This window comes from Falco punctatus (assembly GCF_963210335.1).
Source record: "Falco punctatus genome assembly, chromosome: 3".
NCBI classification, from domain to species: Eukaryota; Metazoa; Chordata; class Aves; order Falconiformes; family Falconidae; genus Falco; species Falco punctatus.
Genome location: NC_137582.1, coordinates 14,880,552 through 14,893,115, shown reverse-complemented (window position 1 = coordinate 14,893,115; position 12,564 = coordinate 14,880,552). Strand labels below are relative to the sequence as shown.

Genomic DNA, 12,564 nt, shown 5'->3' with positions numbered 1-12,564 from the left:
GATTGGTTAATCATTTTTAATGACTACCTGTGGTGTTAGTAGCATGTTTTGGTTAACAGCTCATGAATCCACAAAGCACCATTTAACCTGCATCCTCCAATAGCTGTATCAAAACAAGGCTATAGTAATGGCAGCTACGTACCTGGCAGTACCATCCAATTGCTCTTTCCTTTCAGAGGAGATGGGAAGCAAGGAGAGAAGAATTACATAATACATTCAACAGATTTTTTTAAACATAAATTGCTAATCTATTGCTAATAGTTTATACCTCTTTTGTTCTGTGACCATAACTGACACAGAATAAAAGCTACGTTTTCAAATAGCCATAAAGTGAAGAAAGTGATATAGGTTCCTGAAACAAATCTGTGCTGCTTAGGCTGGCAATCCAGTCTTTGGTGAAAAGTGAACTCCCTTGTCCTCTCTCCCAGGACCTTATTTGCAAAACATATATTACATTTCAAGTTGCATTTGAATCCCAGAAGAACCTACATACAATGAACAAGCTTGAAGTCACAGTAATGAGTCTAGACTCCAGGAGAGCCTGAGAATTCTCTGAACAAAACCTTAGGTCAAGAAACCCTCTAGAAATGACTCTATAATGGATAACGTGGGAATAGATAGAGCATGAGAAGGGATAAAGTAAAGGAAAGATATGTACTGAGCCTTGATTAGACACTTGTGGGTTTTTCTCTTAGAGACTTCCTTTGTGACACATGTGAAATCAATCCTGAAGAAATATATTGTGAATAAAGCAAAGAAAGAGTTAATATTTGTAATTTGAGCTTTGTGAAGGCAGGAGCCTGAAATGTTTCTTCAAGTCAGTTTTGAGCAACAGCTGGAGCTGCAGTATTAGTGGACACAACTTACATGTGGAGACCTCTGTTGGAGCTGAGCCGCAGTTTAAGGGCACTTTTTTTTTTTTTTTTTTTTTCAGAATGAGGCATAACAGCAAGTCCAGAATTAAAGTTCAAAGCATAAGCTTGGATAAGTAATGCCCATTATTGGCAGCTGATAGCCTATAGCTGAAAGTCTTGGCTTTCATAAGGCCAACCCTTGAAAATGTTAAGACCTCAAGGTGAGGAAGGTGCCTGTTTAAGACGCAGGAAAAGTGAGGATCAGACTCATTCCCATAAACATGTGAGCATCCATTAAGTGTGAATATCTTTATGTATGGAATGCTTTCCACTGAACTCAGAAGTAGTGATTAAAATAAAACCATGACCCCAAATCCACAGAAAAGTTTTCTTGTGAACCTTCAATTACTAGTTCTAGTGGGAGACAGTTTCAAACATACTTTGGCTGTACTCCACTGAATTATCCCCTTGATCAATTGGTATTGCCAAACAAGCATTTAACAAGCATTAATTCTGTTCAGATGCCACGGCCACCTCTGAACAATACAATTCTCAAGCCTGTTGAGTTGAAGAAGGGAAAGTAAGAATTTTCAGCATAATCCATATCTTAAAATACACTGCTGCATCATACAGGGTGTGAGGAGTACAGGTGCACCTGAAATTCAGGGCTAAAACTTTATCAGGATCAAAATTACAAAGAGAGAAATGGAGATTTCCAGGGCAATAAACTCGAGAGTCTTACAAAGGGAAGCTGACAGTGAGGCAGCCTTCTCCTTTGTTTAATGCCAACATGAGAGCCACTGATGGGGTTATCCATGTGCCCCTGATACATACCACCAGGGCAAGGGAGAAGAAATAGTTCCAGAACACAAAAGCATGTTTTTCATTCTCAGCCAAGAAGTTACCTGGCAACTATCTGTCACCTACAAAAGCCTCATTGATATATATAAAGTCTATGTTTCCTGTCCTGACTTACACTTCACAGAAAATGATGATGGAGACGTGGACAATGCACTTACCTGAAAAATGGAAATGACACAATTGATTCATAAAACCTCCAGGTAGCAACTAGATCAATCCTGTTGGGGTTAGTAGCATAGTATCTCCAGGCAGCCTGAATTATAAGGGAAAGGGAATAATTAGTGTTAAGTAAAGCTACTCCACAGGCTGACAGCAGCCAGATTGTTTCAAAGAACATAATGATGCACCCGAGTGACTATCTAGAAATTAATTACTAATCAGCTGTACCAAATGAGTGTCACTATATGGCAAAATTATTGACACTGGAGTATGATCTGGGAGAGCTGTTAAAAGGGACAGGACAGGAAAAGAACCACCAACATCAACAAGACATTATGTTTGACTAAACTGGTTTAATTCTCCTGTCTGGCACATCTAAAAGAGCTTCAAGCATCACTGGACTTCTCCAGTATTTCTGGAAGTGCTTAAGCTAGCTTACTATCTAAGGTACCATCAGAGGCAATTTTGCTGAGCAATTTTCTATTTCAGTATTTAGCTCCAGTCAAAATTCTTTATAGCACATACCTAAAAATTACTGTAGCTAAATTAGCTACCTGCTAAGTAGAGATACTTTAATTTAAAAAGTGATTTTAATTCCCAGCTCATCCCTGCAGCCCCTTCTGTTTGCTAAGGAGTGTTTTTAATGAGAACAGCATAGTATGCCACTCAGTCTGTTTCTCCTGAGGACTGGTTTGATCCTGAGAGTCCTCAGCACCAAATGCTTCCATCTGATATCACAGAAACCTTGTCTGTCTCTTTGTGGAAATTCTGCTATTTACTTCAGTTCCATCAGGGTGTGTTCCACACCAAGAGTAGCTCCTGTCAAATTTTTCAGCCCTAGACTGGTAGTTCTCAGCTTAATTTTCTGAATTAGTAACAAAGGCCATAACTGAAGTCCAGGTGAGCTAAGGAGTCTCTTCCCATTGAAACCTCTGATCATCCTGTGACATAACAGAAGATCCAGGGTGTGCTTCAGTTTTTACAAACCACTACTGTGTTACTTCAATTGCTGATTTCACATTAATAACAACATAACTGCACATTAAAGCACTCTCTCAAGGGAACTGATAAAACCTGGATTTTGGAAAGAATATGTTCTTGACAGCTTGTTTTCTGTGATTTTGTTGCACTGATGAAGTTGATTGGTTTCCAGAAGCTAGCAGATGAAACCCTTTCTTCTAAAGACACTGTTCTTCTGAAAGATATTCTGGGAACTCAAAGATTCCTCAAAAAACTGCAAGGACCTCTGGATTAGCTAGCTCACTGTGAAAAACTGACCCTTTTACAAACACGGCTTCTCACCTCCTGCAATGGGAAATGAGAATTTGGGCAGGGGGGAAGTGGTGTCCCTTGTTAATATGATGCAGCAGTCTTCATATGCAACACTTTTTCAAGGAGGAGATAAGTGGCTGCAAACCTGAATGAGTTCAGCTGCTGGCTTTCTTCTTTTCTCAAAATGTTTTTGACGGTGTTGCTCCTGGACCTTCAGTGCCAGCCCTGAGCCCAAAATGCCCTGAAAGCAGAGTGTGATCCAAGATTTTAGACATTTCATACTCAGAAAAAATGGATTACTGTTGAGAGGAAACAGGTCTGTGGGTGGAGATAGAGATGGCTACGTGGAACCTTTGTGCAGTACACCATGCCTTTCCTGCTGCCCCACTCATGAGATAAGAGGTTGTCATGACCCTCTCAAGGACCACAGGCCACACCAAATCATTTTAAGGTCCTCAACAGGCTTCTTGAATGTCTACTGCCTTTCCAAACTGGAGGTATCCGGATGGTCTATTACGTTCCACTCGTTGTATGCCTGTGTGGTAAAAAAGCTATGCCAACCATACTCTGGATTTGGGTGTGCAGAACTTCCCATCCTCTGTGAAATTCTTTCCAAGCCTTGATCTAAAGGAAAAATATCCTTAAATATGGACTTGGGAGAGTTTCTGTTGCTATTTGGCCCATCTCACCAACATCTTGTCTTGTTCTTCCCTGAGAATTTTACAGACAAAGCAAATATTTAGCCCATGTAACACAGGAGAACAAATATACTTTCAAAAGCAATTTAGAGATCATTTCTTAAGTAGCCAGATGAGGATTCACTTAGCTAGATCAAAAAACTACCTTTACTGTCACCTTCTAAATTCCCTTTAATCTTAGGGGGCAGAAACAGCACTTTTGTGGTGGTATCAGAGATCTCCTCGAAGTAGGAAGGGAAACAGGTGAGATTAAATGCTCTGCAGAGCTGTGCTGGTTATAAAGGGTGACCACCAGTCTGTGTTGATCATTCAAATATAATCTCTAGCATAAAAGTGTTTAGAGCTTGGTAAGACAGGCCCAACACTAATTAATAAAACAACGGACCCCATATCTTTTAAAAATATGTGTTGCGTGGCTATGTCAGTACCAGTAAACTAACCTGAGCCAGGGTACAGGGTGATGAACTGTCTTGTAATTTCCCAGACTGCTCACTTACTAGATCAATTTTGGCCTGTGCCAACTAGCACTGTCTCAGACAATGTCCACACATGGTTTGAGGAGTATTGGGGTGACATATTGTTCTCAATAGGTGCTACATGAAGTTGGGAAGAAAGATTTACTTATATAGACCAGTTCAAGTGTCTGAGTCACTTAAAAAGGATTTTGATTCCACCAGCAGTTTAGATCACTTTACCTACTTTTTGCAAGTGCACAGTGCTGGGATGTGGCTAACAGAGGAGGGGGAAGGTACTTACTGCAGGAAGAGCAAAGAAAGACACTCCAATGAGAGAGAAGGTAGCTGCTATCAGCCGTCCCTCCCATGTTTTGGGAGTCTTGTCACCATACCCAATCGTAGCGAGGGTGATCTGTGGACAGAATGACCAGGACTTCCCGTAAGAAAAACAAAGTCACCATCTCTGCTTTTAAATGTCACCATGAAACCTGCCTAATTCACCTAGCTCTTTGGGTGCTCATGCACAGCTTCTTGAAAAAGGATCTTGACAATGGGCCAACCAATTATTTTTTTTAACAGCATCATAGTCCACAGGCATTGCACCAGGAAGAATGGATTTAGTCTAAAAGCAGCTGCCTCTTTAGGATGAGTTTGCTGAAAGGGAACTCCATGTGATGTCGCAGGCAGAGTGAGTCTCCTGCCCACCATCAGTGCAGGTAGGAATGGGACTTGTCAGTTAACAGCTTGCAGAGCTTTAATAACTGATCAGGACTACCTCTCTCTGAAGCCCCAGTCTTTTCAAAACAAAGATGACTTTGTGAAAACTTACTCCTTTCCTGCACAACTGCTAATTTCCAACTGTGTACCTTTTATCACCAATGAGACTTTACCTAAATGTCCTGGATATGAAAGGATATGAAAATATCCAGGTGTTCTGTGCCACACTTGGGACTTTTTGATTAATAATGGTGGGACAGATCTTGCCATTTATGAGTGAACTGCATTAAATAAAAAATATGCTGCATTAAATAAAAATGCACTAAATAAAGAATAGTCACAGCATGATATAGACTCCCCTAACTGTTGGTAGCAAAGCAACATGAATTCTGTTACCAGATGGCAGGAATATTTTGTGATCAAATGACTAGTGGTGCAAACCACTACTTCTTTCTTCATCAGAAGAGACAAGAACAGATGTATCAAAGGTCCCTCTTGCTTGGTATCCTACTACCAGTGGCATTCCCTGAGTGATTTTTGGGCAATGTACGTAAAACACAAAAGAATTGTTGAGCTATCCTTTCCAGACACATATTTTCTACTTCCTGCATCTGAATCCAGAGACATCCTCAGTCACTGACTCCTTATAGACCAAACTTCCACGAGTGTCTACCTATACTGCCCAAACCTTTGACGCACTTTGCTAGGCCAACAGAACAGTCCATTGTCCAGCTCTGATTTTGCCATTTTCTGAGCGACATAACTCTGACAGGCAGGATACTGTTGCCATGAGAGGTAGGTCTCATATAAGCACAGGCTCTGCCAGTGCAGTTATACCTAAAGAGACACTCCTCTAAAAGGTTTCCCAGAAGCCAGGAGCACAGACTGATTTCTAAAGGAGGTTTAAGCAACTAAAGGCCTTTGTCTGACTGAAAATCATCAGGGATATAAGTTCTGTTAATTGGTTGTAGGGGCATCCCTGCTTTGGTAATGTTATACCAGTAATATGCTCCTCACCCAAGTATAGCAGCTCTTATACTGTAATCCCTAACATCAATACTTTATCTCTTCCTGGATACAAAGTTTTTAAGTAGGGGAAGGTATTTTCAGAGTCACTTACCAGCCCCCACCATAGTGCATCTGCATAGGTTTCAAACTCTTCTTTCATCTCCACCCCATTAGCGTCCTTTTCAGGAACATCTTTTTCAACCAGATAAACAAGAAATGAGGATAGGATGAGCGTCAGGAACCCAATGTACCAAGCAGTGATGAGTTCCTGCAAAAGAAACAGATGGACAATGGAGGGACTGAAAACAGTCTCAATACCCACAGTGGCAGAGTAAACATCAGAAGAGAGAAGCACAGAGGATAAGAGCAGAGCCGTTGCTGATGGCTTGGTCACAGTCCATGACCAGCCCAGCTCAGCACTTACTGGGAAATAATGCAGAGATTTACAAGAATTAGCCCTTACGTGGCATCCTCCTTGGGAACAGCTTGGAGCAATCTGCAGTTGTAGTTCTGCATAAAGCTGGGTTAAGGGCTTAGCAGCACCCATGACACAGGGTGCTGCAGGACTCTGTCCCTGACCTTGAGACCTCCCATTCCTGCTGCCCCTAGGCTTGGTCAGCTTTGGCAAGTAAATCAACAGCTCTGCCCTCTCCCTACCTCCAGACAGCCAAGGCTGCAGGATACAGTTCCTTCTCTTTAGGCATATCAAAGCAGGTTCCACCATGAATGATGTTTTCACCATGATCTGATGCAATAAGGACAGGATAATTGAAAATCATCTGTGTGAAAACAAAACCTGACATTCCTTGTTTTAGAGAGGGTGACTAAAGTGGAATGTGTGGCTAATCCCACTGAGGTGGGAAGTGCAGCAACCCAAGTTAAAATCTCATCAATGTCTGAAACAAAGCAGAAACATTTTTGGTGAAAGTCTTCCAAAGTGTGCAAAAAAAATCAATATTCCACTTCATTTTATGAGACCTGGATTGGGGGGAAAATATCTGGAGCTGAGAATTCCATAATTGAGTCTTGAGACAGCTAAGCTTTCTTGGCTAATTTCTACGGTGCAAACACAGAAGGAAATTCAATGGCTAACCTTGTTATCAAAATTGTCTCTTTAGTGTGTCTGGTAAAGCCAAGTTCTCACAACCTCTTCTTATCTCCCTCATCCAGCTGAGGTCCAAATGGTGGTGGTGGAGAATCAAATAAGGAACATTTGAATGACATCCCACACAATAAAGCCTTAAATGATTTCTAAACAATGTCTTTGGCACACAGACTTCTTCCATGATCTCAGTTTCCTGAGAAACATTTTTGACATAAGTGTTTATGTGCCACCTCCCTTGTAGCAAGTTTATATGGGGAAGAAACAGAAGCTGGTATGAAATGAAGCAGGGTGGGTATCCCTATCAGCCACTACAAAGAAGCAAAGTCTAATTATGCTGTGCCAGCTGGCATTTTAATTTTCAAAAAACCCTAAAATGTCAGGAATGTCATTCATGGATAAGAAAAAGCAACGTGTAGCACAGAGTATATGCAAGTTTTCTATACCCCGTGCAGATGAGAATTCTAATCTAGAGGATTTTTATGGAGATAGTTTTTAACTTGTAATAATGTTTGGTGGAAATGCATGAACACGACATATCCGTCTGGTGCAAGACAGGATGTGTCTGACTACAGCATCAAGTGAGACCACATGAAGATGATTTTAGAAATTTTGTCTGTCTGGGTTCACATTGTGTGCATCTTTGTATTGTCTGACCCATGCTTGGAAAAAGAAATTATACCAGTAGCTCCCTCTGAAACCACATTTCTGCTAACCAGCCTCTTTCTGTCCCTTCAGAGTCCTGCTCCATCTGTTGATCAGACAAGTCTGAGAAGTCACTACAAACACGTTGCAACTACAGAAGCGTTTCTGTCAAATATTTCAGCTTACTTCACCATTAAAGGGATGTCCCTACTCTTATTCAGTGTAAAGGCAGAATTCCTGTTGTAACAAGTATGGGTATAAACACTCTCTTTTGTTGCTTCCCAGCACCACTATTGAGTACAGAAGGGTAAACCAAGGGGCAGAAATGGTTCAGAGAGTGGGAGAGGGAATAAAGCTGAAAGGATAAAACTACTGCTTGAACTACAAGACATAATCCTAAGGCGTTGTGTCACCTGCGCATCCTCTCTCTTTCCCTTCAATGTCTCCCCCCCAAACCCCAGCTGAGCTGTGCGAGCTCCTCACTTACTTTGCTGTGTGCACAAATGGCTGATCCTAAAAGCTTCCATGTACCACCCCGCCTGTCCATTCGGAGCATCCGTAGGATCTGAAGGAAGCGGAGGCTTCTGAGAGATGTTGCCAGAACATTGCCCTGGTTCCCTACAGCAACCACTGGCACTGAAGCAATCAGCACAAAGATATCTGCAAGGCAAAAAGAACAAAGCCTGCCAACAAAAGTGGCCCCATCACCTGCTTGTTAATCCCATCTGTTTGTGCTGCAAATTTCCCTAAGCAAATTTTAAAGCTTCCTGAAAATGCCTTCTCTTGCCAATTAAACAGATATCTGCACCTGCCACACAGACAGCATCATGCATAAAACCCACCAGAAAGTCTCAGAATCTATTTACAGATCAAAGCACTGGACTTGAGACACTGTCTTAGCGTGCTAGCTTAGGCACGCACAGAAACAGTCTCCTAATGCTCACAAAAACCCCAGCCTTAAATCCATCTGTCTCACAGAAACACTATAGTGAACAGGTCAGCAGATAAGAAATTCAGTTTTTGATGGTGTGTCTAGTATGTTGTTCTTTTGGCTGAGTTGTCCCATTAAAATCTCAAAGCTAGTACTACTATTTTTTGTAACTGCTCACAGGGCCAATTTGTTGATCAACTGAAGAAGTTTGAAATGCAAATCACATTGCTGTTTCTTGTTTTCTTTCTTTTTCTTTCTTTTTCTTGTGTCCTCCCTCCCTCCCCTTTTTGATCCCATACATATGCAAGAAAAAAAAGTGGTACCAAAAGGCTTTAAACATTCTCCAAGCAATCAGTCTTTAAATTCTCTTCATATTCTGTTTTCAGCCAAAAAGAGTAGCACTGTATGGATTTCAGATTTATTCACTTTCAATCATTCTCAAAACAAACTTGTGCTAGCGACAACCAAGAGACGATATTAATAAATCCGTGTTCTTTTATTTATCCAGATATCAATGAAGATTCATTTTCAGAAGTGAGATGACACTTTTACCAAGAAGGCACAAGACAGTTTCAATCCCACTTGCTCACATCATGCTCTACTACCTTCACAATGCTATTAGAAGTAGAAGTATTTATACAAAAGTAGCACCCAAAGGAGCACTACTAAATTGAAGACAGCAAAGATGTGCAAAGAAAATTTCTTCCAGTTTTGTCTACTGTTTAGACCCACAAGATGAACAAAAGAAGGGAGAGGGAATAGAGTGACATGTATTCATGTAACTGCAGCACCATGGCTCCCAGGAGTGCCAAGTGCTGTACAAATGAAGAATAAAAAGCTAGCACTTGGCCTGAAGAGCATCAAAACAAAGGAGAGAGTCCTGGAAACAGTGAATGAAGGTGGATATGCATGACAGGTGCTCAGGGTGAGCTCCTAAATGTTGGCTTTTGTGGACTTAACGGGGAGTCATAGGAGGGGAAGCAAACACAAATACTGAGTAGTTTTATGGGTAGTTACAGGCAGTGCCTTTCAAGCCTGAAAGGTAACATGGATGAAATTACAGAGATACTTGTTTGCAAATACAGACCAACACTGCAAAGGTAAAACACAACATCTGAATACGAAAGAGAGCTGGGGAAGTTGGTATAGGGTTGGGATCTGAAGTGCTTTGAAACTGAAGGCGGACAGGGTATATTTTGGGGATGAACTTAAGGAAAATGCAGCGGGATTCAGGAGAAGGAAAAATGTGTTTTAAGGGTGGAAAGATTCATTTTTTTCTCACTGTCCAGCTACCCAAGTGTCTCTCAAATGAATCATTATTTCTGGGTACTACAAATAACTACTCCAAGCAGGTCACAGCTCCTAGCACAAAGGGCTGATCTGATTTCACTGCTCTTTGCACTGCCAATCACTGGTTCTTGGACATCCCCCAGAATGACTTAGAAGGAAAAAGGACATAAACGGGGAAACAGTAGTAGACAGCATGTACCTACCCAGCATGCACAATGGCTTCCTGGCAAATTTGAGTCTCCCTCTCCATCCTTTGTAGCGACAGCAACACCCAGCAGCCCAGATTCTTAAGGCAAACTCTGCTCCAAAGATGAAAATGGCAAAAGTTTCCTGTATCAAAGACACAAACTACATTGTTAGACTCAACTTTTGCAGTAATTCTGGATAAAAGGATATAGCTGAAGGAAACAGAAGAGGTGCAAGTTTTGGGGTACCTGTGTGAAAGAGAGAGAGAGAGGAAATACCTGGGGAAGAGAATATAGGTTGATAAAAGAGGCAAGGCAAAGTGGGACATAGTTTTACAGCTTGCTGAGTACTCTGCAGAAAGGTTGTGCCCCTGCTGTTGGGTAAAACGTGAAGTGCTTATCCTGCCTTAATGGAAGGATAACTACTTCACCAGAAAGACCTCCTGGTTCACACAAAATGAGAAGACATATATGAGTGGTGACTGCAAAGTCCCCAGTGCACTGTATATCCACACCCAGGGTAACCCACCAGCAACTCATTCATGCAGCCGTATCTACAGAGCCAGGGACAGGATACAGTATATTTGTATAGTCATACATTCAAGGCAACGATAAAGGCATATATGAGACAAATTTAAGGCACATCTTATTCCCTTAAATTTCTGCTGCATGGAAGAACGGGATTTTTGACCTTGCTCAAGAGCTCTTCTAAGCATGGGGAGGGAATGGGGAGGAGAGAGCCTCTCTGAGGTGCTCGGTGGAGATGGGCAAAGGGCAGCATGGGGTATGCAGTTCCTTTTCCTTACTATTCCAGTGAATAGCTGGCAAGGAGGAAAGGGGAATTTTTCCTGATGCTCATACCCACAGCTGCTAGGCGCTTCTGAAAACCACTGAGAGTCACATAAAAGCAAACACAGGAGAGGGAAAAATAACCTCAGGCTTTTTAAAACAAGATAAGTTGGGTCTAAGCAGGGTAACAGAGACCAAAAGCAAGTTTTGCATTCCCTAGGGGATAAGGGAGATTTCATACAGGTGCTTTTTGAAAAGGAACATGCAAGGGAAATTCACCTTTCATTCCTTTTGGCATTTAGATCTTGCTCGGATCTACATGTCTCTGGGGGTACAAGGGGAAATGGAAATTGAGATCCTGGAACTACTCTTGCTCTGCAATTTCCCTGGGGATGCTTTTCTACAAGGTCAGGTTAAGTGAGACATTGTGTGCTCTATTTCATGATATCTATTGGAGCAGAAGTTCTTTGTTAGGGTCATTTTCATAAAATTATGAATACGTCACATTTAAAGTTGGTGAGCATTTTTTCCTATTTTTTTTCTTCTGCAAAATGGGAGACCTACAGAAATAAAGTCTTGAGCATGAACTCCAGCATTTATAAAACAAGCATGCTGGAAACACAGAGAAAGGGATATATTTGCTGTAAATACATTTTCTCTCATGGATAATCATCAGAGGCACTGCCTGCAATAATTTCAGTTATGCTGCTATTGGCCCAAGCATGAGTCCAATTCTGATGACCTCCCTTGAAAGAAATGCTGGGATTGGTAGAATACTATAGAATGAATCAAATTTGTTGAAAGATCCTGAAAAAAATTAGTTTTCAAATGTGCTCAGGTCTGGCATGGTCAACAGGAAATTTATTGATACTTTGATGGAAGAACTGTTAGGCAAATGCTGAAAAGCCTTTGAAAAGAATTATTGCAAATTCTCAGGTTAGTATTTTTCCTCTCTCCTCTCTTCCTTTTCACTCAGTTGGTGTTGACAATGGACCAGGAACTCTCCCATATGTAAGTGTAGAGTCACTGGTCCAGGACCAACAGAAGAAATCTTATTGCACGCAGAGCTGGAAGTAAATTTCCATCACTGCTGATAGGACTGATTTCAATTCAAGAATATTACCAAGGTGATGTGGTGGCCACAGTGTACTTACCAGCAAGAGGAGCCAGTCTCCTGAAACAGTTTCATACTCCTTGAAAGTTGTCAGGACAGCTAAGATCAAACAACCCAAGACAATCAGAAACCTGAAATGAAATAAAACAAAAAAGCCCACTGCATTGTTACCCCTTTCTATATTGGTGTCCGAGATACTGCCTATAAATCCCTACATAGAGACCTTCAGAGGACAACTACTTCCTATTGGTGAGCAGTGAGGTGGTCTCTCAAGAAGATTAAGGGTTCTCAGCCTGGACAAGGGGGGCTGGCAGTCAAGAAATCATGGCAAGATACTAAGTCAGAATGGTTCTGGGACAGAGAAGCATTAATTAACTTCTTGGCATTCTTAGGAAGAAAAGGGATGATACTGCAGTTTGGGAAGGGGTTGTATGGTATGGCAGAGCACTGTAATGCTCAGGAGGTCTAGTCCAAGCTGATGTGC

General features: G+C 41.5%; 1 protein-coding gene across 1 annotated transcript in view; it reads right to left on the bottom strand.

Annotated features, from left to right (window-relative positions):
* The window catches only part of KCNQ3 (potassium voltage-gated channel subfamily Q member 3), a 206,788-nt gene that overhangs the window by 26,003 nt on the left and 168,221 nt on the right, over positions 1-12,564 (bottom strand). Inside the window, exons 2-9 of the mRNA XM_080381678.1 lie at positions 12,121-12,211; positions 10,196-10,322; positions 8,259-8,431; positions 6,137-6,292; positions 4,601-4,711; positions 3,292-3,387; positions 1,874-1,968; positions 143-169 (exon numbers count right to left, since the gene is read on the bottom strand). Of these exons, the coding sequence (XP_080237804.1) occupies positions 143-169; positions 1,874-1,968; positions 3,292-3,387; positions 4,601-4,711; positions 6,137-6,292; positions 8,259-8,431; positions 10,196-10,322; positions 12,121-12,211 (876 nt within the window). The remainder of the gene's footprint in view (positions 1-142; positions 170-1,873; positions 1,969-3,291; positions 3,388-4,600; positions 4,712-6,136; positions 6,293-8,258; positions 8,432-10,195; positions 10,323-12,120; positions 12,212-12,564) is intronic.